This window comes from Oncorhynchus mykiss, chromosome 10, assembly GCF_013265735.2.
Source record: "Oncorhynchus mykiss isolate Arlee chromosome 10, USDA_OmykA_1.1, whole genome shotgun sequence".
Classification (NCBI taxonomy): domain Eukaryota; kingdom Metazoa; phylum Chordata; class Actinopteri; order Salmoniformes; family Salmonidae; genus Oncorhynchus; species Oncorhynchus mykiss.
The window spans coordinates 76,908,825-76,933,110 of NC_048574.1; the positions used below are offsets into that span (position 1 = coordinate 76,908,825).

At 43.6% G+C, this 24,286-nt stretch overlaps 1 protein-coding gene across 1 annotated transcript in view; it reads left to right on the forward strand.

Annotated features, from left to right (window-relative positions):
• LOC110533220 (dynein, axonemal, heavy chain 6) overlaps positions 1 to 24,286 on the forward strand; it is a 164,003-nt gene that overhangs the window by 23,601 nt on the left and 116,116 nt on the right. Inside the window, exons 12-25 of the mRNA XM_036934009.1 lie at positions 1,671 to 1,760; positions 2,049 to 2,169; positions 2,471 to 2,622; positions 2,900 to 3,052; positions 5,542 to 5,793; positions 6,491 to 6,619; positions 10,799 to 10,912; positions 13,334 to 13,477; positions 16,310 to 16,465; positions 20,235 to 20,285; positions 20,365 to 20,577; positions 21,004 to 21,184; positions 21,295 to 21,391; positions 21,562 to 21,790. Of these exons, the coding sequence (XP_036789904.1) occupies positions 1,671 to 1,760; positions 2,049 to 2,169; positions 2,471 to 2,622; positions 2,900 to 3,052; positions 5,542 to 5,793; positions 6,491 to 6,619; positions 10,799 to 10,912; positions 13,334 to 13,477; positions 16,310 to 16,465; positions 20,235 to 20,285; positions 20,365 to 20,577; positions 21,004 to 21,184; positions 21,295 to 21,391; positions 21,562 to 21,790 (2,082 nt within the window). The remainder of the gene's footprint in view (positions 1 to 1,670; positions 1,761 to 2,048; positions 2,170 to 2,470; positions 2,623 to 2,899; positions 3,053 to 5,541; positions 5,794 to 6,490; positions 6,620 to 10,798; positions 10,913 to 13,333; positions 13,478 to 16,309; positions 16,466 to 20,234; positions 20,286 to 20,364; positions 20,578 to 21,003; positions 21,185 to 21,294; positions 21,392 to 21,561; positions 21,791 to 24,286) is intronic.

Here is a 24,286-nt window from a genome sequence, read left to right on the forward strand (position 1 = left end):
CATAACATGGTTGTACCATTCAGGTAGAGGAGATGTAATACTATCATATCATAACATGGTTGTACCATTCAGGTAGAGGAGATGTAATACTATCCTATCATAACATGGTTGTACCATTCAGGTGTAGGAGATGTAATACTATCCTATCATAACATGGTTGTATTCCACTACCATTCAGGTAGAGGAGATGTAATACTATCCTATCATAACATGGTTGTACCATTCAGGTAGAGGAGATGTAATACTATCCTATCATAACATGGTTGTACCATTCAGGTAGAGGAGATGTAATACTATCCTATCATAACATGGTTGTATTCCACTACCATTCAGTTAGAGGAGATGTAATACTATCCTATCATAACATGGTTGTACCATTCAGGTGTAGGAGATGTAATACTATCCTATCATAACATGGTTGTACCATTCAGGTGGAGGAGATGTAATACTATCCTATCATAACATGGTTGTACCATTCAGGTAGAGGAGATGTAATACTATCCTATCATAACATGGTTGTATTCCACTACCATTCAGTTAGAGGAGATGTAATACTATCCTATCATAACATGGTTGTACCATTCAGGTGGAGGAGATGTAATACTATCCTATCATAACATGGTTGTATTCCACTACCATTCAGGTAGAGGAGATGTAATACTATCCTATCATAACATGGTTGTATTCCACTACCATTCAGGTAGAGGAGATGTAATACTATCCTATCATAACATGGTTGTACCATTCAGGTAGAGGAGATGTAATACTATCCTATCATAACATGGTTGTATTCCACTACCATTCAGGTAGAGGAGATGTAATACTATCCTATCATAACATGGTTGTATTCCACTACCATTCAGTTAGAGGAGATGTAATACTATCCTATCATAACATGGTTGTATTCCACTATCATTCAGGTAGAGGAGATGTAATACTATCCTATCATAACATGGTTGTACCATTCAGGTAGAGGAGATGTAATACTATCCTATCATAACATGGTTGTATTCCACTACCATTCAGGTAGAGGAGATGTAATACTATCCTATCATAACATGGTTGTACCATTCAGGTAGAGGAGATGTAATACTATCATATCATAACATGGTTGTACCATTCAGGTAGAGGAGATGTAATACTATCCTATCATAACATGGTTGTACCATTCAGGTAGAGGAGATGTAATACTATCCTATCATAACATGGTTGTATTCCACTACCATTCAGGTAGAGGAGATGTAATACTATCCTATCATAACATGGTTGTACCATTCAGGTAGAGGAGATGTAATACTATCCTATCATAACATGGTTGTATTCCACTACCATTCAGGTAGAGGAGATGTAATACTATCCTATCATAACATGGTTGTATTCCACTACCATTCAGGTGTAGGAGATGTAATACTATCCTATCATAACATGGTTGTATTCCACTACCATTCAGGTAGAGGAGATGTAATACTATCCTATCATAACATGGTTGTACCATTCAGGTAGAGGAGATGTAATACTATCCTATCATAACATGGTTGTATTCCACTACCATTCAGGTAGAGGAGATGTAATACTATCCTATCATAACATGGTTGTATTCCACTACCATTCAGGTAGAGGAGATGTAATACTATCCTATCATAACATGGTTGTATTCCACTACCATTCAGGTGGAGGAGAAGACGTGTGGTGAAGGTCCTGGTCTGGAGGCCATGTTAGAGGATGATAAACACCTCCTGAACATCATCCTCGACATCAAGGTCAGCATTCTGTGTCCTTTTTAAAGGTCATTTGAATGAGCTAAGTGGATGGTAATTGTCTTGGACATTTTGGTGTCAACTTAGTGTCTATTATGATCCCTAATGGCAAAGCTCTTTAAATCTGTTGTGGCAGTTAAATGCCTTTCACAGTTCAGTGTTTTGTTGTCTTGCCTCTTCGTCCTTGTGCCCTGATTCCCTGACTGTTCGTCTAACTGGCTGCCTCATTAAGAAGTTTGTTTTGTTGTCTCTCCTCGTCTCCCTCTTCCTCCTCCTCTCGCTCCCTCTCAGCAATCGCTCCAGTTTGCGTTTGACTCGGCCAGCGTGTACGCGCGCACCTTTGAGAGCTTCCGCGTCTTCTACAGAGAGAATGAGAGTCTGGACCTGGACGCGCTCAGAGATCAGGATCACGGTACCGTAGCAACGCTCTTCATCACCAGCATCATCAATTCAATGAACTTACCGGGGAACAGAGAAAATGGATTAGCCAAGGCACTTCTTTTCAGTATATAGCTTTGAGTTTCTACAGTCAACACAAATACCACAGCAGCATATCCATTTTGTCTCAGTTCATTCAGACCTTTGGATCCAATGAGGTCCTTTAGGCGTTTTCTGTATATATCACAGTGGCAAATCAACACTCACCCATCTCTCTTTTTTAAACGGTCTAGAGAGTCATCATGTGACTCTGTACCCGGTCCTGTTCCCTGTAGGAGTGGCGTTCTTCGCTGAGAGTCTGGAGAAGTACCACAGCGAACATAAAGAGGCCCTGGCCATCAAACAGAAGAGGCACCTGGGCCTGCTGCTGGTAGACACCACTCTGCTTAAAGGGAAGCTCCTCCCCTCACCACTACGCTGTCTGGAGGTAGGAGGAGAGGAACAGTGTTACCAGTGTTAATCACCCCCTGCCTTTGCACTGTGGAGATCTGAAACTTATTCATTGGTATTAGCAATATGTATGAATATAAACTTCCACTTAGCCTACCTATCAGAGGGCGAGTTTGAGCTATTACCAAATTGCTTACAAATGTCAAATCCTCTCGGTTCTCCACAAGTCCAGGGTCAAGTGGTGGATTTGGGATTGGGCCGTCCATCCACTGACCAACAATAATGCCTGTGCTGCCCCCCCCCCTCCCCTCCAGGCCATCAATGACATGCTCCCCCTGCTGGCTAAGAGAAAGATCGACGCCATCATCGCTGAGGCTCAGGATGCCCAGTTCAAACTGGAGTTCATCCCCTCTGCAACTACAGAGTTCGTCAACTCCCTCACCTTCCTAGAGGAGATACAGGAGCGGGTAAGAGACGGTTTTGTCTAGAAGGGATACAGCTTTCGTAAAAATTGACTTTTTCGTGGCAGGTTAGGAGAACTTACGCAGTAGGGTTAGGAAAATGAACGTAGCAGGTTAGGAGAATTTACGCAGTAGGATTAGGAATATGAACGTAGCAGGTTAGGAGAACTTACGCAGTAGGGTTAGGAAAATGAACGTAGCAGGTTAGGAGAACTTACACAGTAGGGTTAGGAAAATTAACTTAGCAGGTTAGGAGAATTTACGCAGTAGGATTAGGAAAATGAACGTAGCAGGTTAGGATAACTTACGCAGTAGGGTTAGGAAAATGAGCGTAGCAGGTTAGGAGAACTTACGCAATAGGGTTAGGAAAGTGAACGTTGCAGGTTAGGAGAACTTACGCAGTAGGGTTAGGAAAATGAACGTTGCAGGTTAGGAGAACTTATGCAGTAGGGTTAGGAAAATGAACGTAGCAGGTTAGGAGAACTTACGCAGTAGGGTTAGGAAAATGAACGTAGCAGGTTAGGAGAATTAGGTTAAGGTTGACGGTCACACAGAGCCATCATCTTCTTCATTCAAGAGACTGACTCCGTCCCAGAGTAGGGGACTCAGACCCAGAGTAGGGGACTCGGACCCAGAGTAGGGGACTCGGACCCAGAGTAGGGGACTCAGCCCCAGAGTAGGGGACTCAGACCCAGAGTAGGGGACTCAGACCAGAGTAGGGGACAGATCCAGAGTAGGGGACTCAGACCCAGAGTAGGGGACATACCCAGAGTAGGGGACAGACCCAGAGTAGGGGACTCAGCCCCAGAGTAGGGGACTCAGACCCAGAGTAGGGGACTCAGACCCAGAGTAGGGGACTCAGACCCAGAGTAGGCGACTCAGACCCAGAGTAGGGGACAGATCCAGAGTAGGGGACATACCCAGAGTAGGGGACAGACCCAGAGTAGGGGACTCAGCCCCAGAGTAGGGGACTCAGACCCAGAGTAGGGGACTCAGACCCAGAGTAGGGGACTCAGACCCAGGGTACGGGACTCAGACCCAGAGTAGGGGACAGACCCAGAGTAGGCGACTCAGACCCAGAATAGAGGACTCAGACCCAGAGTAGGCGACGCAGACCCAGAGTAGGGGACTCAGACCCAGAGTAGGGGACTCAGACCCAGAGTAGGGGACAGACCCAGAGTAGGGGACAGCCCCAGAGTAGGGGACTCAGCCCCAGAGTAGGGGCCTCAGACCCAGGGTAGGGGACTCAGACCCAGAGTAGGGGACTCAGACCCAGAGTAGGGGACTCAGACCCAGAGTATTTGACTCAGACCCAGGGTAGGGGACTCAGACCCAGGGTAGGGGACTCAGACCCAGAGTAGGGGACTCAGACCCAGAGTATTTGACTCAGACACAGAGTAGGGGACTCAGACCCAGAGTAGGGGACTCAGACCCAGAGTATTGGACTCAGACCCAGAGTAGGGGACTCAGACCCAGAGTATTGGACTCAGACCCAGAGTAGGGGACTCAGACCCAGAGTAAGGGACGCAGACCCAGAGTAGGGGACTCAGACCCAGAGTAGGGGACTCAGACCCAGAGTATTGGACTCAGACCCAGAGTAGGGGACTCAGACCCAGATTAGGGGATGCAGACCCAGAGTAGGGGACTCAGCCCCAGAGTAGGGGACTCAGACCCAGAGTAAGGGACGCAGACCCAGAGTAGGGGACTCAGACCAGGTTAGGGGACTCAGACCCAGATTAGGGGATGCAGACCCAGAGTAGGGGACTCAGCCCCAGAGTAGGGGACTCAGACCCAGAGTAGGGGACTCAGACCCAGAGTAGGGGACTCAGACCCAGAGTAGGGGACTCAGACCCAGAGTAGGGGACTCAGACCCAGAGTAGGGGACTCAGACCCAGAGTAGGGGACTCAGACCCAGAGTATTGGACTCAGACCAGGTTAGGGGACTCAGACCCAGATTAGGGGATGCAGACCCAGAGTAGGGGACTCAGACCCAGAGTAGGGGACTCAGACCCAGAGTAGGGGACTCAGACCCAGAGTAGGGGACTCAGACCCAGGGTAGGGGACTCAGACCCAGAGTAGGGGACTCAGACCCAGGGTAGGGGACTCAGACCCAGAGTAGGGGACTCAGACCCAGGGTAGGGGACTCAGACCCAGAGTAGGGGACTCAGACCCAGAGTATTGGACTCAGACCCAGAGTAGGGGACTCAGACCCAGATTAGGGGACTCAGAACCAGAGTAGGGGACTCAGACCCAGAGTACTTTGTCACTTTGTATCACACTGTAGTCATTGTTACATTACTCATTACCAAACTACTGGGAAAGATGACCAAGGGAGTCAGTAGTGTTGGGTTCATGTTGTCAGGTGAAAGTCTTTCTTGGATGTTTCTGGGAAAGGACTTAGTCGAATTTCTGTTTTCAGCCAGCATTGCCCGCCTAGGAAAACATCTGGGGTAAACACTGACAGTTCTTTCATGGTCTGTGTGTTTGTGTGTCAGATGGAGTGGTTGGACGAGCAGACAGAGACCGTGTGCCAGATGTACAAGCTGATAGACTCCTACTCCGTGCCCAGCCCTCCTGAGGACTTGGCCGTCTACGCCACCCTGAAACCCTCAGTCACCGGCATACGCAACGCCATCGACAAGGCCTTGGGAGAGAAGGACGCCAACGTGGACAAGTTCTGTGTCCACCTCCAACGGGACATCACCGACCTCAACAAGGAGGTCAAGAGGGTCAAACAGCAGGCTCAGGTAAGTAGAGGTCAAGGGTCAACGTTCAGATGCATTGTATCACACTAGCTTCAGCATCACGCTAAGGGTCAGTGTTTGTTCCCAGACAGGCTTTATAAATAACTGTGTAAAAAGCTAAGAATGTAGACATCAGTCTCTGGATGTGACAGTCATTTACAACTAGGTTCCTCTTCTCCAGGTCGTTGTGCTCTACATCAACTGACCTGAAAAGATAATTTAGTCTGTCACAGTAGGGTAAATAGAGGTGTGTATGGGTTTGATCCAGACCAGGGAGGGACAACTTTGATGGGGGTTGGAGCCATTAAAAATCTGAACTCATAGTGAGTGGCCGCAGTGGCTCGCGGGTCTGCATACCCACATCCAGGGAGGGGCGGCAGGGTAGCCTAGTGGTTAGAGCGTTGGACTAGTAACCGGAAGGTTTCAAGTTCAAACCCCCGAGCTGACAAGGTACAAATCTGTCGTTCTGCCCCTGAACAGGCAGTTAACCCACTGTTCCTAGGCCGTCATTGAAAATAAGAATGTGTTCTTAACTGACTTGCCTAGTAAAATAAAGGTAAAATAAACATCCATACACACACGCAGGCAGAGCCGGCCCTAGCCTTTTTGGGGCCCTAGGGGACATTTTGCTGCGAGTAAAACAGTTTCCCGTCCCTGATCCATGTATAACTGTGTGTATGTGTTGATCTCTGCTCCCCAGAACAATCAGATCATGGACATCAACGCTGAGCGTCCCAAGGTCCGTCTGCTGCTGGACGAGGTCCAGGTCTCCATAGACGAGCTGCAGAACCAGGCCTTCCAGTACAAGTCTTTCCAGAAGAACTTCAAGGTACTACTATACTATACAATACCATACTATACAATACAATATTCTACAGTACCATACTATACCATACTATACTATACCATACTATACAATACCATACTGTACAATACAATATTCTACAGTTCCATACTATACCATACTATACAATATCGTACTATACAATACTATACAATACCATACTATACAATACAATATTCTACAGTACCATACTATACCATACTATACAATACCATACTATACAATACTATACAATACCATACTATACAATACAATATTCTACAGTACCATACTATACCATACTATACTATACCATACTATACAATACCATACTGTACAATACAATATTCTACAGTTCCATACTATACCATACTATACAATATCGTACTATACAATACTATACAATACCATACTATACAATACAATATTCTACAGTACCATACTATACCATACTATACAATACCATACTATACAATACTATACAATACCATACTATACAATACAATACAATATTCTACAGTTCCATACTATACCATACTATACAATATCGTACTATACAATACTATACAATACCATACTATACCATACTATACTATACAACACAATACAATATTCTACAGTACCATGCTATACCATACTGTACAATACAATACAATATTCTACAGTACCATACTATACCATACTATACTATACAATACCATACTATACAATACAATATTCTACAGTACCATACTATACTATACAATACCATACTATACCATACCATACAGTACCATACTATACCATGCTATACTATACAATACAATACAATACCATACTATACAATACCATACAATATTCTACAGTACCATACTATACAGTACAATACCATACTATACAGTACAATACCATACTATACAATACCATACTATACATTACCATACCATACCATACAATACAATACCATACCATACTATACAATGCAATACCATACAATACAATACCATACTATACAATACCATACAATACAATACCATACTATACAATACCATACAATACAATACCATACTATACAATACCATACAATACAATACCATACTATACAGTACCATACTATACTATACAATACTATGCTATACACTACAATACCATACTATACAGTACCATACTATACTATACAATACTATGCTATACACTACAATACCATACTATACAGTACCATACTATACTATACAATACTATGCTATACACTACAATACCATACTATACAATACAGTACCATACTATACCATACTATACAATGCAATGCCGTACAATACTATACCATACTATACAATACAATATTCTACACTACCATACTATACAATAGCATACTATACAATACCATACTATACGGTACCATACTATACAATACAATACTATACAGTACCATACTATACCATACTATACAATATCATACTATACCATACTATACAATACTATACCATACTATACAATGCAATACCATACAATACAATAACATACTATACAGCACCATACTATACTATACTATGCAATACTATGTTATACACTACAATACCATACTATACAATACAGTACCATACTACACAATACAATATTCTACACTACCATACTATACAATACCATACTATACAATACCATACTATACCATACTATACAATATTCTACAATACAATAATATACAATACCATACTATCATACTATACGATACTATACAATACTATACAATACCATACTATACAATACAATACAATACCATACTATACCATAATATACAATGCAATACCATACAATACAATACCATACTATACTATATCATACTATACGATACTATACAATACTATACTATACAATACCATACTATACAATACAATACAATACCATACTATACTGTACCATACTATACCATAATATACAATGCAATACCATACAATACAATACCATACTATACAGTACCATACTATACCATACTATACATTACCATACAATACAATACCATACTATACAATACCATACTATACAATACCATACTATACAATACCATGCTATACGGTAGTGTACAATATTCTACAATACTATACAATACTATACCATACTTTACCATACTATACTATACAATATTCTACAATGCAATAATATGCAATACCATACTATATCATACTATACGATACTACACAATATTATACAATACCATACTATACAATACAATACCATACTATACCACACTATACTATACCATACTATACTATACACTACAATAATATACAATACCATACTATATCATACTATACAATACTATACAATAGCATACTATACAATACCATACTATACAGTAGTGTACAATATTCTACAATACTATACAATACCATACTATACGATACCATGTTATACAATACAATATTCTACAATACTATACAATACTATATTCTACAATACTATACAATACTATAGCATAGTATGCTATACCATACTATACAATGCCATACTATGCAATACAATATTCTACAATACCATACTATACCAAACTATACAATACAATATAATACAATACAATACCAGGCTATACAATGCCATACTATGCCATACCGTACTATGCAATACAATATTCTACAATACCATCTATATGATATCGTACCGTACCATACTATACAATACACTATTCTACAATACAATACCATACTATACCATACTGAACAATACAATATTCTACAATACATTACTTTACAATACAATACCATACTATACCAAACTATACAATACAATACCAGGCTATACAATACCATACTATGCCATACCATACTATACGATGCTATACTATACAGTGCGATATTCTACAATACTATACAATACTATGCAATACCATACTATACTGTACTATACCATACTATACAATACCATAATATACAATACTATACAATGCCATACTATACTATACAATACAATATTCTACAATACCATACTATACGACACCATACTATACCATACTATACAATACAATACTATACCATACTATACTATATCATACTATACATTACCATGTTCTACAATACCATACTATACAACACCATACTATCCTATACCATACTATACAATACTATACAACGGTATACTATACAATACCATACTATACAATACTATACAATATTCTAGAATACCATACTATACGCTACCATACTATACCATACTATACAATACAATGTTCTGCAATACAATACTATACAATACCATACTATCCTATACCATACTTTACAGCACCATACTATCCTATACCATACTATATACAATATTCTACAATACAATACTTACTATACAATACAATACTATACGATTCAATACATAGATGCAGAGTAATAGGATACAGTACGTCTTCTGACCACTAGAGGACAGTAAAACACCACTTTTCACCATTGTTCCTTGAGAGAAACAGTATAGTTAAATGTAGAGTAACTTACTGTTGTGCGTTTAAGTATCTTCCCTTTGGCACTTTTTCACACCTGGATGTGCATTGATTGAGGCAATTCAGATTAGGTGTCTCTTTCAAAGGATGCCTATATTCTCTATCCCTCATTGACCCCTTTCTCCCTGGCCTTGGCACCCGTCTTATCCACTACCCTCAAGTAGAGTCACCCCTCTCTGACTTCTAACCCCTTGACTCTGTAGGTGGAGATGACTAAGTATGAGGCATTAGTGGAGATGAGTTGTCCCTCTCTGACCTCTAACCCATTGCCTCTGTAGGTGGAGGTGACTAAGTATGAGGCGTTAGTGGAGATGAGTGACCCCTCTCTGACCTCTAACCCCTGACCTCTGTAGGTGGAGATGACTAAGTATGAGGCGTTAGTGGAGATGAGTGACCCCTCTCTGAGCTCTAACCCCTGACCTCTGTAGGTGGAGGTGACTAGGTATGAGGCGTTAGAAGAGCTCAGTGACCCCTCTCTGACCTCTAACCCCTGACCTCTGTAGGTGGAGAAGACTAAGTATGAGGCGTTAGTGGAGATGAGTGACCCCTCTCTGACCTCTAACCCCTTGCCTCTGTAGGTGGAGGTGACTAAGTATGAGGCGTTAGTGGAGATGAGTGACCCCTCTCTGAGCTCTAACCCCTGACCTCTGTAGGTGGAGGTGACTAAGTATGAGGCGTTAGTGGAGATGAGTGACCCCTCTCTAACCTCTAATTCCTGACCTCTGTAGGTGGAGGTGACTAAGTACGAGGCGTTAGAGGAGCTGAGTGCGGAGGTGAAACTGAAACAGCTGCTGTGGGACTCTCTGGAGGAGTGGGACGCCCTGCAGGCCGGCTGGATGGAGGTACAGTATGGAAACATGCAGGGGGTTAGATATCACACACACGACACTGTGTTCCCTACCATACACTTCTGACAAAGGGGATTGTTCCTCTATTCTTCGCTGTCTCAAAGTCTCACCTTTTGCATTCTGACCACGCTGCAAAAGTTGATGCGATTGTGTCCGAAAATGAGGCTACAGCAACATATTCTGCCTGTGTGTCTTCCTTCTCAGTGTATGTAATAACAGTAGTATACTCCACCTGTCTTCTCAGTGTATGTAATAACAGTAGTATACTCCACCTGTCTTCTCAGTGTATGTGATAACAGTAGTATACTCCACCTGTCTTCTCAGTGTATGTAATAACAGTAGTATACTCCACCTGTCTTCTCAGTGTATGTGATAACAGTACTATACTCCACCTGTCTTCTCAGTGTATGTAATAACAGTACTATACTCCACCTGTCTTCTCAGTGTATGTAATAACAGTAGTATACTCCACCTGTCTTCTCAGTGTATGTAGTAACAGTAATATACTCCACCTGTCTTCTCAGTGTATGTGATAACAGTAGTATACTCCACCTGTCTTCTCAGTGTATGTAATAACAGTAGTATACTCACGTGTCTTCTCAGTGTATGTAATAACAGTAGTATACTCCACCTGTCTTCTCAGTGTATGTAATAACAGTAGTATACTCCACCTGTCTTCTCAGTGTATGTGATAACAGTACTATACTCCACCTGTCTTCTCAGTGTATGTAATAACAGTACTATACTCCACCTGTCTTCTCAGTGTATGTAATAACAGTAGTATACTCCACCTGTCTTCTCAGTGTATGTAGTAACAGTAATATACTCCACCTGTCTTCTCAGTGTATGTGATAACAGTAGTATACTCCACCTGTCTTCTCAGTGTATGTAATAACAGTAGTATACTCCACCTGTCTTCTCAGTGTATGTAATAACAGTAGTATACTCCACCTGTCTTCTCAGTGTATGTAATAACAGTAGTATACTCCACCTGTCTTCTCAGTGTATGTAATAACAGTAGTATACTCCACCTGTCTTCTCAGTGTATGTAATAACAGTAGTATACTCCACCTGTCTTCTCAGTGTATGTAATAACAGTAGTATACTCCACCTGTCTTCTCAGTGTATGTAATAACAGTAGTATACTCCACCTGTCTTCTCAGTGTATGTAATAACAGTAATATACTCCACCTGTCTTATCAGTGTATGTAATAACAGCAGTATACTCCAGCTGTCTTCTCAGTGTATGTAATAACAGTAGTATACTCCAGCTGTCTTCTCAGTGTATGTAATAACAGTAGTAAACTCCACCTGTCTTCTCAGTGTATGTAATAACAGTAGTATACTCCACCTGTCTTCTCAGTGTATGTAATAACAGTAGTATACTCCACCTGTCTTCTCAGTGTATGTAATAACAGTAGTATACTCCACCTGTCTTCTCAGTGTATGTAATAACAGTAGTATACTCCACCTGTGTTCTCAGTGTATGTAATAACAGTAGTATACTCCACCTGTCTTCTCAGTGTATGTAATAACAGTAGTATACTCCACCTGTCTTCTCAGTGTATGTAATAACAGTAGTATACTCCACCTGTCTTCTCAGTGTATGTAATAACAGTAGTATACTCCACCTGTCTTCTCAGTGTATGTAATAACAGTAGTATACTCCACCTGTGTTCTCAGTGTATGTAATAACAGTAGTATACTCCACCTGTCTTCTCAGTGTATGTAATAACAGTAGTATACTCCACCTGTCTTCTCAGTGTATGTAATAACAGTAATATACTCCACCTGTCTTCTCAGTGTATGTAATAACAGTAGTATACTCCACCTGTCTTCTCAGTGTATGTAATAACAGTAGTATACTCCACCTGTCTTCTCAGTGTATGTAATAACAGTAGTATACTCCACCTGTCTTCTCAGTGTATGTAATAACAGTAGTATACTCCACCTGTCTTCTCAGTGTATGTAATAACAGTAGTATACTCACGTGTCTTCTCAGTGTATGTAATAACAGCAGTATACTCCAGCTGTCTTCTCAGTGTATGTAATAACAGTAGTATACTCCACCTGTCTTCTCAGTGTATGTAATAACAGTAGTATACTCCACCTGTCTTCTCAGTGTATGTAATAACAGTAGTATACTCCACCTGTCTTCTCAGTGTATGTAATAACAGTAGTATACTCCACCTGTCTTCTCAGTGTATGTAATAACAGTAGTATACTCCACCTGTCTTCTCAGTGTATGTAATAACAGTAGTATACTCCACCTGTCTTCTCAGTGTATGTAATAACAGTAGTATACTCCACCTGTCTTCTCAGTGTATGTAATAACAGTAGTATACTCCACATGTCTTCTCAGTGTATGTAATAACAGTAATATACTCCACCTGTCCTTCTCTCTCTCCCTCCCAGTGTAAGTTTGAGGAGTTGGACCCAGAGACTCTGAGTGCCCAGGTCAATAAATATGCCAAGTGTGTGAACCAGCTAGAGAAAGGCCTGCCACCTAACAGTGTGGTTCCACGACTCAAAGAGCACGTTGAGGGCATGAGAGAGAAGGTATGATGTGTGTTGTGTAGGATGATTCTCTCCAGGTGATGTCGATATGATGTGTGTTGTGTAGGATGATTCTCTCCAGTTGATGTCGATATGATGTGTGTTGTGTAGGATGATTCTCTCCAGTTGATGTCGATATGATGTGTGTTGTGTAGGATGATTCTCTCCAGTTGATGTTGATATGATGTGTGTTGTGTAGGATGATTCTCTCCAGGTGATGTTGATATGATGTGTGTTGTGTAGGATGATTCTCTCCAGTTGATGTCGATATGATGTGTGTTGTGTAGGATGATTCTCTCCAGTTGATGTCGATATGATGTGTGTTGTGTAGGATGATTCTCTCCAGTTGATGTCGATATGATGTGTGTTGTGTAGGATGATTCTCTCCAGGTGATGTCGATATGATGTGTGTTGTGTAGGATGATTCTCTCCAGGTGATGTCGATATGATGTGTGTTGTGTAGGATGATTCTCTCCAGGTGATGTCGATATGATGTGTGTTGTGTAGGATGATTCTCTCCAGTTGATGTCGATATGATGTGTGTTGTGTAGGATGATTCTCTCCAGGTGATGTCGATATGATGTGTGTTGTGTAGGATGATTCTCTCCAGTTGATGTCGATATGATGTGTGTTGTGTAGGATGATTCTCTCCAGTTGATGTCGATATGATGTGTGTTGTGTAGGATGATTCTCTCCAGTTGATGTCGATATGATGTGTGTTGTGTAGGATGATTCTCTCCAGTTGATGTCGATATGATGTGTGTTGTGTAGGATGATTCTCTCCAGTTGATGTCGATATGATGTATGTTGTGTAGGATGATTCTCTCCAGTTGATGTCGATATGATGTGTGTTGTGTAGGATGATTCTCTCCAGTTGATGTCGATATGATGTGTGTTGTGTAGGATGATTCTCTCCAGTTGATGTTGATATGATGTGTGTTGTGTAGGATGATTCTCTCCAGTTGATGTCGATATGATGTGTGTTGTGTAGGATGATTCTCTCCAGTTGATGTCGATATGATGTGTGTTGTGTAGGATGATTCTCTCCAGTTGATGTCGATATGATGTGTGTTGTGTAGGATGATTCTCTCCAGGTGATGTCGATATGATGTGTGTTGTGTAGGATGATTCTCTCCAGGTGATGTCGATATGATGTGTGTTGTGTAGGATGATTCTCTCCAGGTGATGTCGATATGATGTGTGTTGTGTAGGATGATTCTCTCCAGGTGATGTTGATATGATGTGTGTTGTGTAGGATGATTCTCTCCAGTTGATGTCGATATGATGTGTGTTGTGTAGGATGATTCTCTCCAGTTGATGTTGATATGATGTGTGTTGTGTAGGATGATTCTCTCCAGTTGATGTCGATATGATGTGTGTTGTGTAGGATGATTCTCTCCAGTTGATGTCGATATGATGTGTGTTGTGTAGGATGATTCTCTCCAGGTGATGTCGATATGATGTGTGTTGTGTAGGATGATTCTCTCCAGGTGATGTTGATATGATGTGTGTTGTGTAGGATGATTCTCTCCAGGTGATGTTGATATGATGTGTGTTGTGTAGGATGATTCTCTCCAGTTGATGTCGATATGATGTGTGTTGTGTAGGATGATTCTCTCCAGTTGATGTTGATATGATGTGTGTTGTGTAGGATGATTCTCTCCAGTTGATGTCGATATGATGTGTGACAGACGGTTGTTTTTTGTTACGGTCTGTAATGTACTGTATATGCATGAGTGAACAAACATTAGGAACACCTGCTCTCTCCATGACAGACTGACCAGGTGAATCCAGGTGAAAGCTATGATCTCTTATTGATGTCACTTGTTAAATCCACTTCAATCAGTGTAGATGAAGGGGAGGAGTCGGGTTAAAGAAGGATGTTTAAGCCTTGAGACAATTGAGACATGGATTGTGTGTGCCATTCAGAGGGTGAATGGACAAGACAACAGATTTAAGTGTGTGAACGGGGTATGGTAGTAGGAGCCAGGTGCACCAGTTTGAGTGTGTCAAGAACTGCAACGCTGCTAGGTTTTTCATGCTCAACAGTTTCCTGTGTGTAACAAGAATGGTCCACCACCCAAAGGACATCCAGCCAACTTGACACAACTGTGGGAAGCATTGGAGTCAACTTAGGCCAGCTTCCCTGTGGAACGCTTTCCACACCTGGTAGAGTCCATGTCCTGATGAATTGAGGCTGTTCTGAGGTCAGAAGGGGTGGCAACTCAATATTAGGAAGGTGTTGCTAATGTTTTGTACACTCAGTGTGTGTGTGTTACCTGGCTGTGGGTGTGTGTAACGTGTGTGTTACCTGGCTGTGGGTGTGTGTAACGTGTGTGTTACCTGGCTGTGGGTGTGTGTGTGTGTTACCTGGCTGTGGGTGTGTGTGTGTTACCTGGCTGTGGGTGTGTGTTACCTGGCTGTGTGTGTGTGTGTGTTACCTGGCTGTGGGTGTGTGTGTGTGTGTGTTACCTGGCTGTGGGTGTGTGTGTGTGTGTGTGTTACCTGGCTGTGGGTGTGTGTGTGTGTGTGTTACCTGGCTGTGTGTGTGTGTTACCTGGCTGTGGGTGTGTGTGTGTTACCTGGCTGTGGGTGTGTGTGTGTGTGTGTGTGTGTGTGTGTGTGTGTTACCTGGCTGTGGGTGTGTGTGTGTGTTACCTGGCTGTGGGTGTGTGTAGGTTACCTGGCTGTGTGTGTGTGTGTGTTACCTGGGTGTGGGTGTGTGTGTGTTACCTGGCTGTGGGTGTGAGTGTGTGTGTGTTACCTGGCTGTGGGTGTGTGTGTGTGTTACCTGGCTGTGGGTGTGTGTAACGTGTGTGTCTTTTCTCCCTCCAGCTCCCAGTGATCACAGACCTGCGTAACCCGTGTCTGAAGGGCAGACACTGGGAGATTCTGGAGGCCGTCATAGAGGCCAGTCTCCTGGAGGAACCTCAAACTCTGGCCTCTCTAGAGGGACTCAACATCTTCAGCTACAGCGAAGCGATACAGGAGGTAACACCCTCCCTCTGCTAAGACATGGACATACAGGAGGTAACACCCTCCCTCTGCTATGACATGGACAGACAGGAGGTAACATCTGCTATGACATGGACATACAGGAGGTAACATCTGCTATGACATGGACATACAGGAGGTAACACCTGTTATGACATGGACATACAGGAGGTAACACCTGCTATGACATGGACATACAGGAGGTAACACCTGTTATGACATGGACATACAGGAGGTAACACCTGCTATGACATGGACATACAGGAGGTAACATCTGCTATGACATGGACATACAGGAGGTAACATCTGCTATGACATGGACATACAGGAGGTACCACCCTCCCTCTGCTATGACATGGACATACAGGAGGTAACATCTGCTATGACATGGACATACAGGAGGTAACATCTGCTATGACAAGGACATACAGGAGGTAACATCTGCTATGACATGGACATACAGAAGGTAACATCTGCTATGACATGGACATACAGGAGGTAACATCTGCTATGACATGGACATACAGGAGGTAACATCTGCTATGACATGGACATACAGGAGGTAACATCTGCTATGACATGGACATACAGGAGGTAACACCTGCTATGACATGGACATACAGGAGGTAACATCTGCTATGACATGGACATACAGGAGGTAACATCTGCTATGACATGGACATACAGGAGGTAACATCTGCTATGACATGGACATACAGGAGGTAACACCTGTTATGACATGGACATACAGGAGGTAACACCTGCTATGACATGGACATACAGGAGGTAACACCTGCTATGACATGGACATACAGGAGGTAACATCTGCTATGACATGGACATACAGGAGGTAACATCTGCTATGACATGGACATACAGGAGGTAACATCTGCTATGACATGGACATACAGGAGGTAACACCTGCTATGACATGGACATACAGGAGGTAACATCTGCTATGACATGGACATACAGGAGGTAACATCTGCTATGACATGGACATACAGGAGGTAACATCTGCTATGACATGGACATACAGGAGGTACCACCCTCCCTCTGCTATGACATGGACATACAGGAGGTAACATCTGCTATGACATGGATATACAGGAGGTAACATCTGCTATGACATGGACATACAGGAGGTAACATCTGCTATGACATGGATATACAGGAGGTAACATCTGCTATGACATGGACATACAGGAGGTAACATCTGCTATGACATGGACATACAGGAGGTAACACCTGCTATGACATGGACATACAGGAGGTAACATCTGCTATGACATGGACATACAGGAGGTAACATCTGCTATGACATGGACATACAGGAGGTAACATCTGCTATGACATGGACATACAGGAGGTAACACCTGCTATGACATGGACATACAGGAGGTAACATCTGCTATGACATGGACATACAGGAGGTAACATCTGCTATGACATGGACATACAGGAGGTAACATCTGCTATGACATGGACATACAGGAGGTACCACCCTCCCTCTGCTATGACATGGACATACAGGAGGTAACATCTGCTATGACATGGATATACAGGAGGTAACATCTGCTATGACATGGACATACAGGAGGTAACATCTGCTATGACATGGATATACAGGAGGTAACATCTGCTATGACATGGACATACAGGAGGTAACATCTGCTATGACATGGACATACAGGAGGTAACGCCTGCTATGACATGGACATACAGGAGGTAACATCTGCTATGACATGGACATACAGGAGGTAACATCTGCTATGACATGGACATACAGGAGGTAACATCTGCTATGACATGGACATACAGGAGGTAACATCTGCTATGACATGGACATACAGGAGGTACCACCCTCCCTCTGCTATGACATGGACATACAGGAGGTAACATCTGCAATGACATGGATATACAGGAGGTAACATCTGCTATGACATGGACATACAGGAGGTAACATCTGCTATGACATGGATATACAGGAGGTAACATCTGCTATGACATGGACATACAGGAGGTAACATCTGCTATGACATGGACATACATGAGGTAACACCTGCTATGACATGGACTTACAGGAGGTAACATCTGCTATGACATGGACATACAGGAGGTAACATCTGCTATGACATGGACATATAGGAGGTAACATCTGCTATGACATGGACATACAGGAGGTAACACCTGCTATGACATGGACATACAGGAGGTAACACCTGCTATGACATGGACATACAGGAGGTAACATCTGCTATGACATGGACATACAGGAGGTAACATCTGCTATGACATGGACATACAGGAGGTAACATCTGCTATGACATGGACATACAGGAGGTAACATCTGCTATGACATGGACATACAGGAGGTAACATCTGCTATGACATGGACATACAGGAGGTACCACCCTCCCTCTGCTATGACATGGACATACAGGAGGTACCACCCTCCCTCTGCTATGACATGGACATACAGGAGGTACCACCCTCCCTCTGCTATGACATGGACATACAGGAGGTACCACCCTCCCTCTGCTATGACATGGACATACAGGAGGTAACATCTGCTATGACATGGACATACAGGAGGTAACATCTGCTATGGCATGGACATACAGGAGGTAACATCTGCTATGACATGGACATACAGGAGGTATCATCTGCTATGACATGGACATACAGGAGGTAACATCTGCTATGGCATGGACATACAGGAGGTAACATCTGCTATGACATGGACATACAGGAGGTAACATCTGCTATGACATGGACATACAGGAGGTAACATCTGCTATGACATGGACATACAGGAGGTAACATCTGCTATGACATGGACATGCAGGAGGTAACATCTGCTATGACATGGACATACAGGAGGTAACATCTGCTATGACATGGACATACAGGAGGTAACATCTGCTATGACATGGACATACAGGAGGTAACACCCTCCCTCTGCTATGACATGGACATACAGGAGGTAACATCTGCTATGACATGGACATACAGGAGGTACCACCCTCCCTCTGCTATGACATGGACATACAGGAGGTAACATCTGCAATGACATGGATATACAGGAGGTAACATCTGCTATGACATGGACATACAGGAGGTAACATCTGCAATGACATGGATATACAGGAGGTAACATCTGCTATGACATGGACATACAGGAGGTAACATCTGCTATGACATGGATATACAGGAGGTAACATCTGCTATGACATGGACATACAGGAGGTAACATCTGCTATGACATGGACATACAGGAGGTAACATCTGCTATGACATGGACATACAGGAGGTAACACCTGCTATGACATGGACATACAGGAGGTAACACCTGCTATGACATGGACATACAGGAGGTAACATCTGCTATGACATGGACATACAGGAGGTAACATCTGCTATGACATGGACATACAGGAGGTAACATCTGCTATGACATGGACATACAGGAGGTACCACCCTCCCTCTGCTATGACATGGACATACAGGAGGTAACATCTGCTATGACATGGACATACAGGAGGTAACATCTGCTATGACATGGACATACAGGAGGTAACATCTGCTATGACATGGACATACAGGAGGTAACACCCTCCCTCTGCTATGACATGGACATACAGGAGGTACCAACGACAGACTTGCTGATGTAGTTGTATGTATCCATTCCGTTGTAGCAGGTGAACCAGGCCAAACAGAAGCAGTACAGTAAAGTGTTTGACCCAGTCTGGTTCTCCTCTTCCAGGTGTCAGGACAGGCTTCAGGAGAGGCATCACTGGAGACCATCCTTAAAAAGGTAGGAAAGACCCAGGAAGAACATGTTGTAGTTCTACTTCCTGTAATTCCTATTGTCTAAACTCAACCCCACTGTGTAGGTTGAGGATTCTTGGAAGACCACGGAGTTTCCGGTTCTCTCCCACCGGGAGTCTAAAGACCTGTTCATCCTGGGAGGAACTGATGACATTCAGGTGCTGCTGGATGACAGTACCATCAACATGGCCACGGTGGCGTCCTCTCGCTACGTCGGCCCCATCAAGACCAGAGTAGACGAGTGGCAGAGGCAGCTAAACCTCTTCAGCCAGACACTGGTGAGACCGAGACCAATCACATTCATTTACTGTTTTGGCTAAACTCAAGGTGAGAGACTAGAGACCAGATCAAATGGATGGGACTGTGTGATGATGCTGTTTTATACGCCAAATGGTCATGTATCAAATGCAAATGGTCAGGTATCAAATGCTAGGTAATTCTCTCCTCCCTCTCCCCCTCTACCCTTCTAATCCTATCCCTCTTTCTCTCACTGATGTACCTCTCTCTCTCTCGCTCTATCTCGCTCTCTCGCTCTCGCTCTCTCGCTCTCTCGTTCTCTCGCTCTCTCCCTCTCCCTCTCTCGCTCTCCCTCTTTCGCTCTCCCTCTCTCGCTCTCCCTCTCGCTCTCACGTTATCTCGCTCTCTCGCGCCCTCCCTCCCTCCCTCCCTCCCTCCCTCCCTCCCTCCCTCCCTCCCTCCTGTAGGAAGAGTGGCTGACGTGTCAGCGTAACTGGCTGTATCTGGAGAGTATCTTCAGTGCTCCAGACATCCAGAGACAGCTTCCTGCTGAAGCCAAGATGTTCCTCCAGGTGGACAAGTCCTGGAAGGAGATTATGAGGAAGGTCAACAGGCTTCCCAATGCTCTGAGGGCTGCTACACAGCCAGGTAACTAACTCTCTCTCTCACACACACACTCACACACTCAGAGAGAGAGAGAGAGAGGGGTATCACCCCCCCCCCCCCTCCCCTCCCCTGTTCTCTTTGTCTCTCTACAGGTCTGCTGGAGATCTTCCAGAACAACAACGCCCTGCTAGACCAGATCCAGAAGTGTCTGGAGGCCTACCTGGAGTCCAAGAGAGTCATCTTCCCCAGGTACTCTGCTGTCTGCATGTATCTCTCTAGGACCAGGATTGGTGGTCAACGTCTGAACCACTTGGTTAATCTGCTGATGTCATGTCTCACTGTGTTGTCATGTTCCCTGTGGTGAAATGTTGGAAGACACTTCATGAATCAACGCGTCCGTCTCTCGGTACCGTTCCCAGGTTCTACTTCCTGTCCAACGATGAGCTCCTGGAGATCTTGGCTCAGACCAGGAACCCCCAGGCCGTTCAGCCCCACCTCAGGAAGTGTTTTGATGCTATCGCCCGCCTGGAGTTCGCCCTGCTGCCCCCTCCGCCCCCCGGCACCATGACAACGCAGCCTGCAGATGGAGAGCAGGAGAAGGTCTACAGCAACGACATTCTGGCCATGGTATCACCTGAAGGAGAGAAGGTAGGTAATATACTGGTCATGGTCTCACCTGAGAGAGAGAGAAGGTAGGTAATATACTGGTTATGGTCTCACCTGAGAGAGAGAGAAGGTAGGTAATATACTGGTAATGGTCTCACCTGAGAGAGAGAGAGAAGGTAGGTAATATACTGGTCATGGTCTCACCTGAGAGAGAGAGAAGGTAGGTAATATACTGGTCATGGTCTCACCTGAGAGAGAGAAGGTAGGTAATATACTGGTCATGGTCTCACCTGAGAGAGAGAGAAGGTAGGTAATATACTGGTCATGGTCTCACCTGAGATAGAGAGAAGGTAGGTAATATACTGGTCATGGTCTCACCTGAGAGAGAGAGAAGGTAGGGTAATATACTGGTCATGGTCTCACCTGAGAGAGAGAGAAGGTAGGTAATAAACTGGTCATGGTCTCACCTGAGAGAGAGAAGGTAGGTAATATACTGGTCATGGTCTCACCTGAGAGAGAGAGAAGGTAGGGTAATATACTGGTCATGGTATCACCTGAGAGAGAGAGAAGGTAGGTAATATACTGGTCATGGTCTCACCTGAGAGAGAGAAGGTAGGTAATATACTGGTCATGGTCTCACCTGAGAGAGAGAGAAGGTAGGTAATATACTGGTCATGGTCTCACCTGAGAGAGAGAAGGTAGGTAATAAACTGGTCATGGTCTCACCTGAGAGAGAGAGAAGGTAGGTAATATACTGGTCATGGTCTCACCTGAGAGAGAGAAGGTAGGTAATAAACTGGTCATGGTCTCACCTGAGAGAGAGAGAAGGTAGGTAATATACTGGTCATGGTCTCACCTGAAGGAGAGAGAAGGTAGGTAATATACTGGTCATGGTCTCACCTGAGAGAGAGAGAAGGTAGGTAATAAACTGGTCATGGTCTCACCTGAGAGAGAGAAGGTAGGTAATATACTGGTCATGGTCTCACCTGAGAGAGAGAAGGTAGGTAATATACTGGTCATGGTCTCACCTGAGAGAGAGAAGGTAGGTAATATACTGGTCATGGTCTCACCTGAGAGAGAGAAGGTAGGTAATATACTGGTCATGGTCTCACCTGAAGGAGAGAAGGTAGGGTAATATACGGGTCATGGTCTCACCTGAGAGAGAGAAGGTAGGTAATATACTGGTCATGGTCTCACCTGAGAGAGAGAAGGTAGGTAATATACTGGTCATGGTCTCACCTGAGAGAGAGAAGGTAGGTAATATACTGGTCATGGTCTCACCTGAGAGAGAGAGAAGGTAGGTAATATACTGGTCATGGTCTCACCTGAGAGAGAGAAGGTAGGTAATATACTGGTCATGGTCTCACCTGAGAGAGAGAGAAGGTAGGTAATAAACTGGTCATGGTCTCACCTGAAGGAGAGGAGGTAGGTAATATACTGGTCATGGTCTCACCTGAGAGAGAGAGAAGGTAGGTAATATACTGGTCATGGTCTCACCTGAAGGAGAGAAGGTAGGGTAATATACGGGTCATGGTCTCACCTGAGAGAGAGAAGGTAGGTAATATACTGGTCATGGTCTCACCTGAGAGAGAGAGAAGGTAGGTAATAAACTGGTCATGGTCTCACCTGAAGGAGAGAAGGTAGGTAATATACTGGTCATGGTCTCACCTGAGAGAGAGAAGGTAGGTAATAAACTGGTCATGGTCTCACCTGAGAGAGAGAAGGTAGGTAATATACTGGTCATGGTCTCACCTGAAGGAGAGAAGGTAGGGTAATATACGGGTCATGGTCTCACCTGAGAGAGAGAAGGTAGGTAATATACTGGTCATGGTCTCACCTGAGAGAGAGAAGGTAGGTAATATACTGGTCATGGTCTCACCTGAGAGAGAGAAGGTAGGTAATATACTGGTCATGGTCTCACCTGAGAGAGAGAGAAGGTAGGTAATATACTGGTCATGGTCTCACCTGAGAGAGAGAAGGTAGGTAATATACTGGTCATGGTCTCACCTGAGAGAGAGAGAAGGTAGGTAATAAACTGGTCATGGTCTCACCTGAAGGAGAGAAGGTAGGTAATATACTGGTCATGGTCTCACCTGAGAGAGAGAGAAGGTAGGTAATATACTGGTCATGGTCTCACCTGAAGGAGAGAAGGTAGGGTAATATACGGGTCATGGTCTCACCTGAGAGAGAGAAGGTAGGTAATATACTGGTCATGGTCTCACCTGAGAGAGAGAAGGTAGGTAATATACTGGTCATGGTCTCACCTGAAGGAGAGAAGGTAGGTAATATACTGGTCATGGTCTCACCTGAGAGAGAGAGAAGGTAGGTAATATACTGGTCATGGTCTCACCTGAAGGAGAGAAGGTAGGTAATATACTGGTCATGGTCTCACCTGAGAGAGAGAGAAGGTAGGTAATATACTGGTCATGGTCTCACCTGAAGGAGAGAAGGTAGGTAATATACTGGTCATGGTCTCACCTGAAGGAGAGAGAAGGTAGGTAATATACTGGTCATGGTCTCACCTGAGAGAGAGAAGGT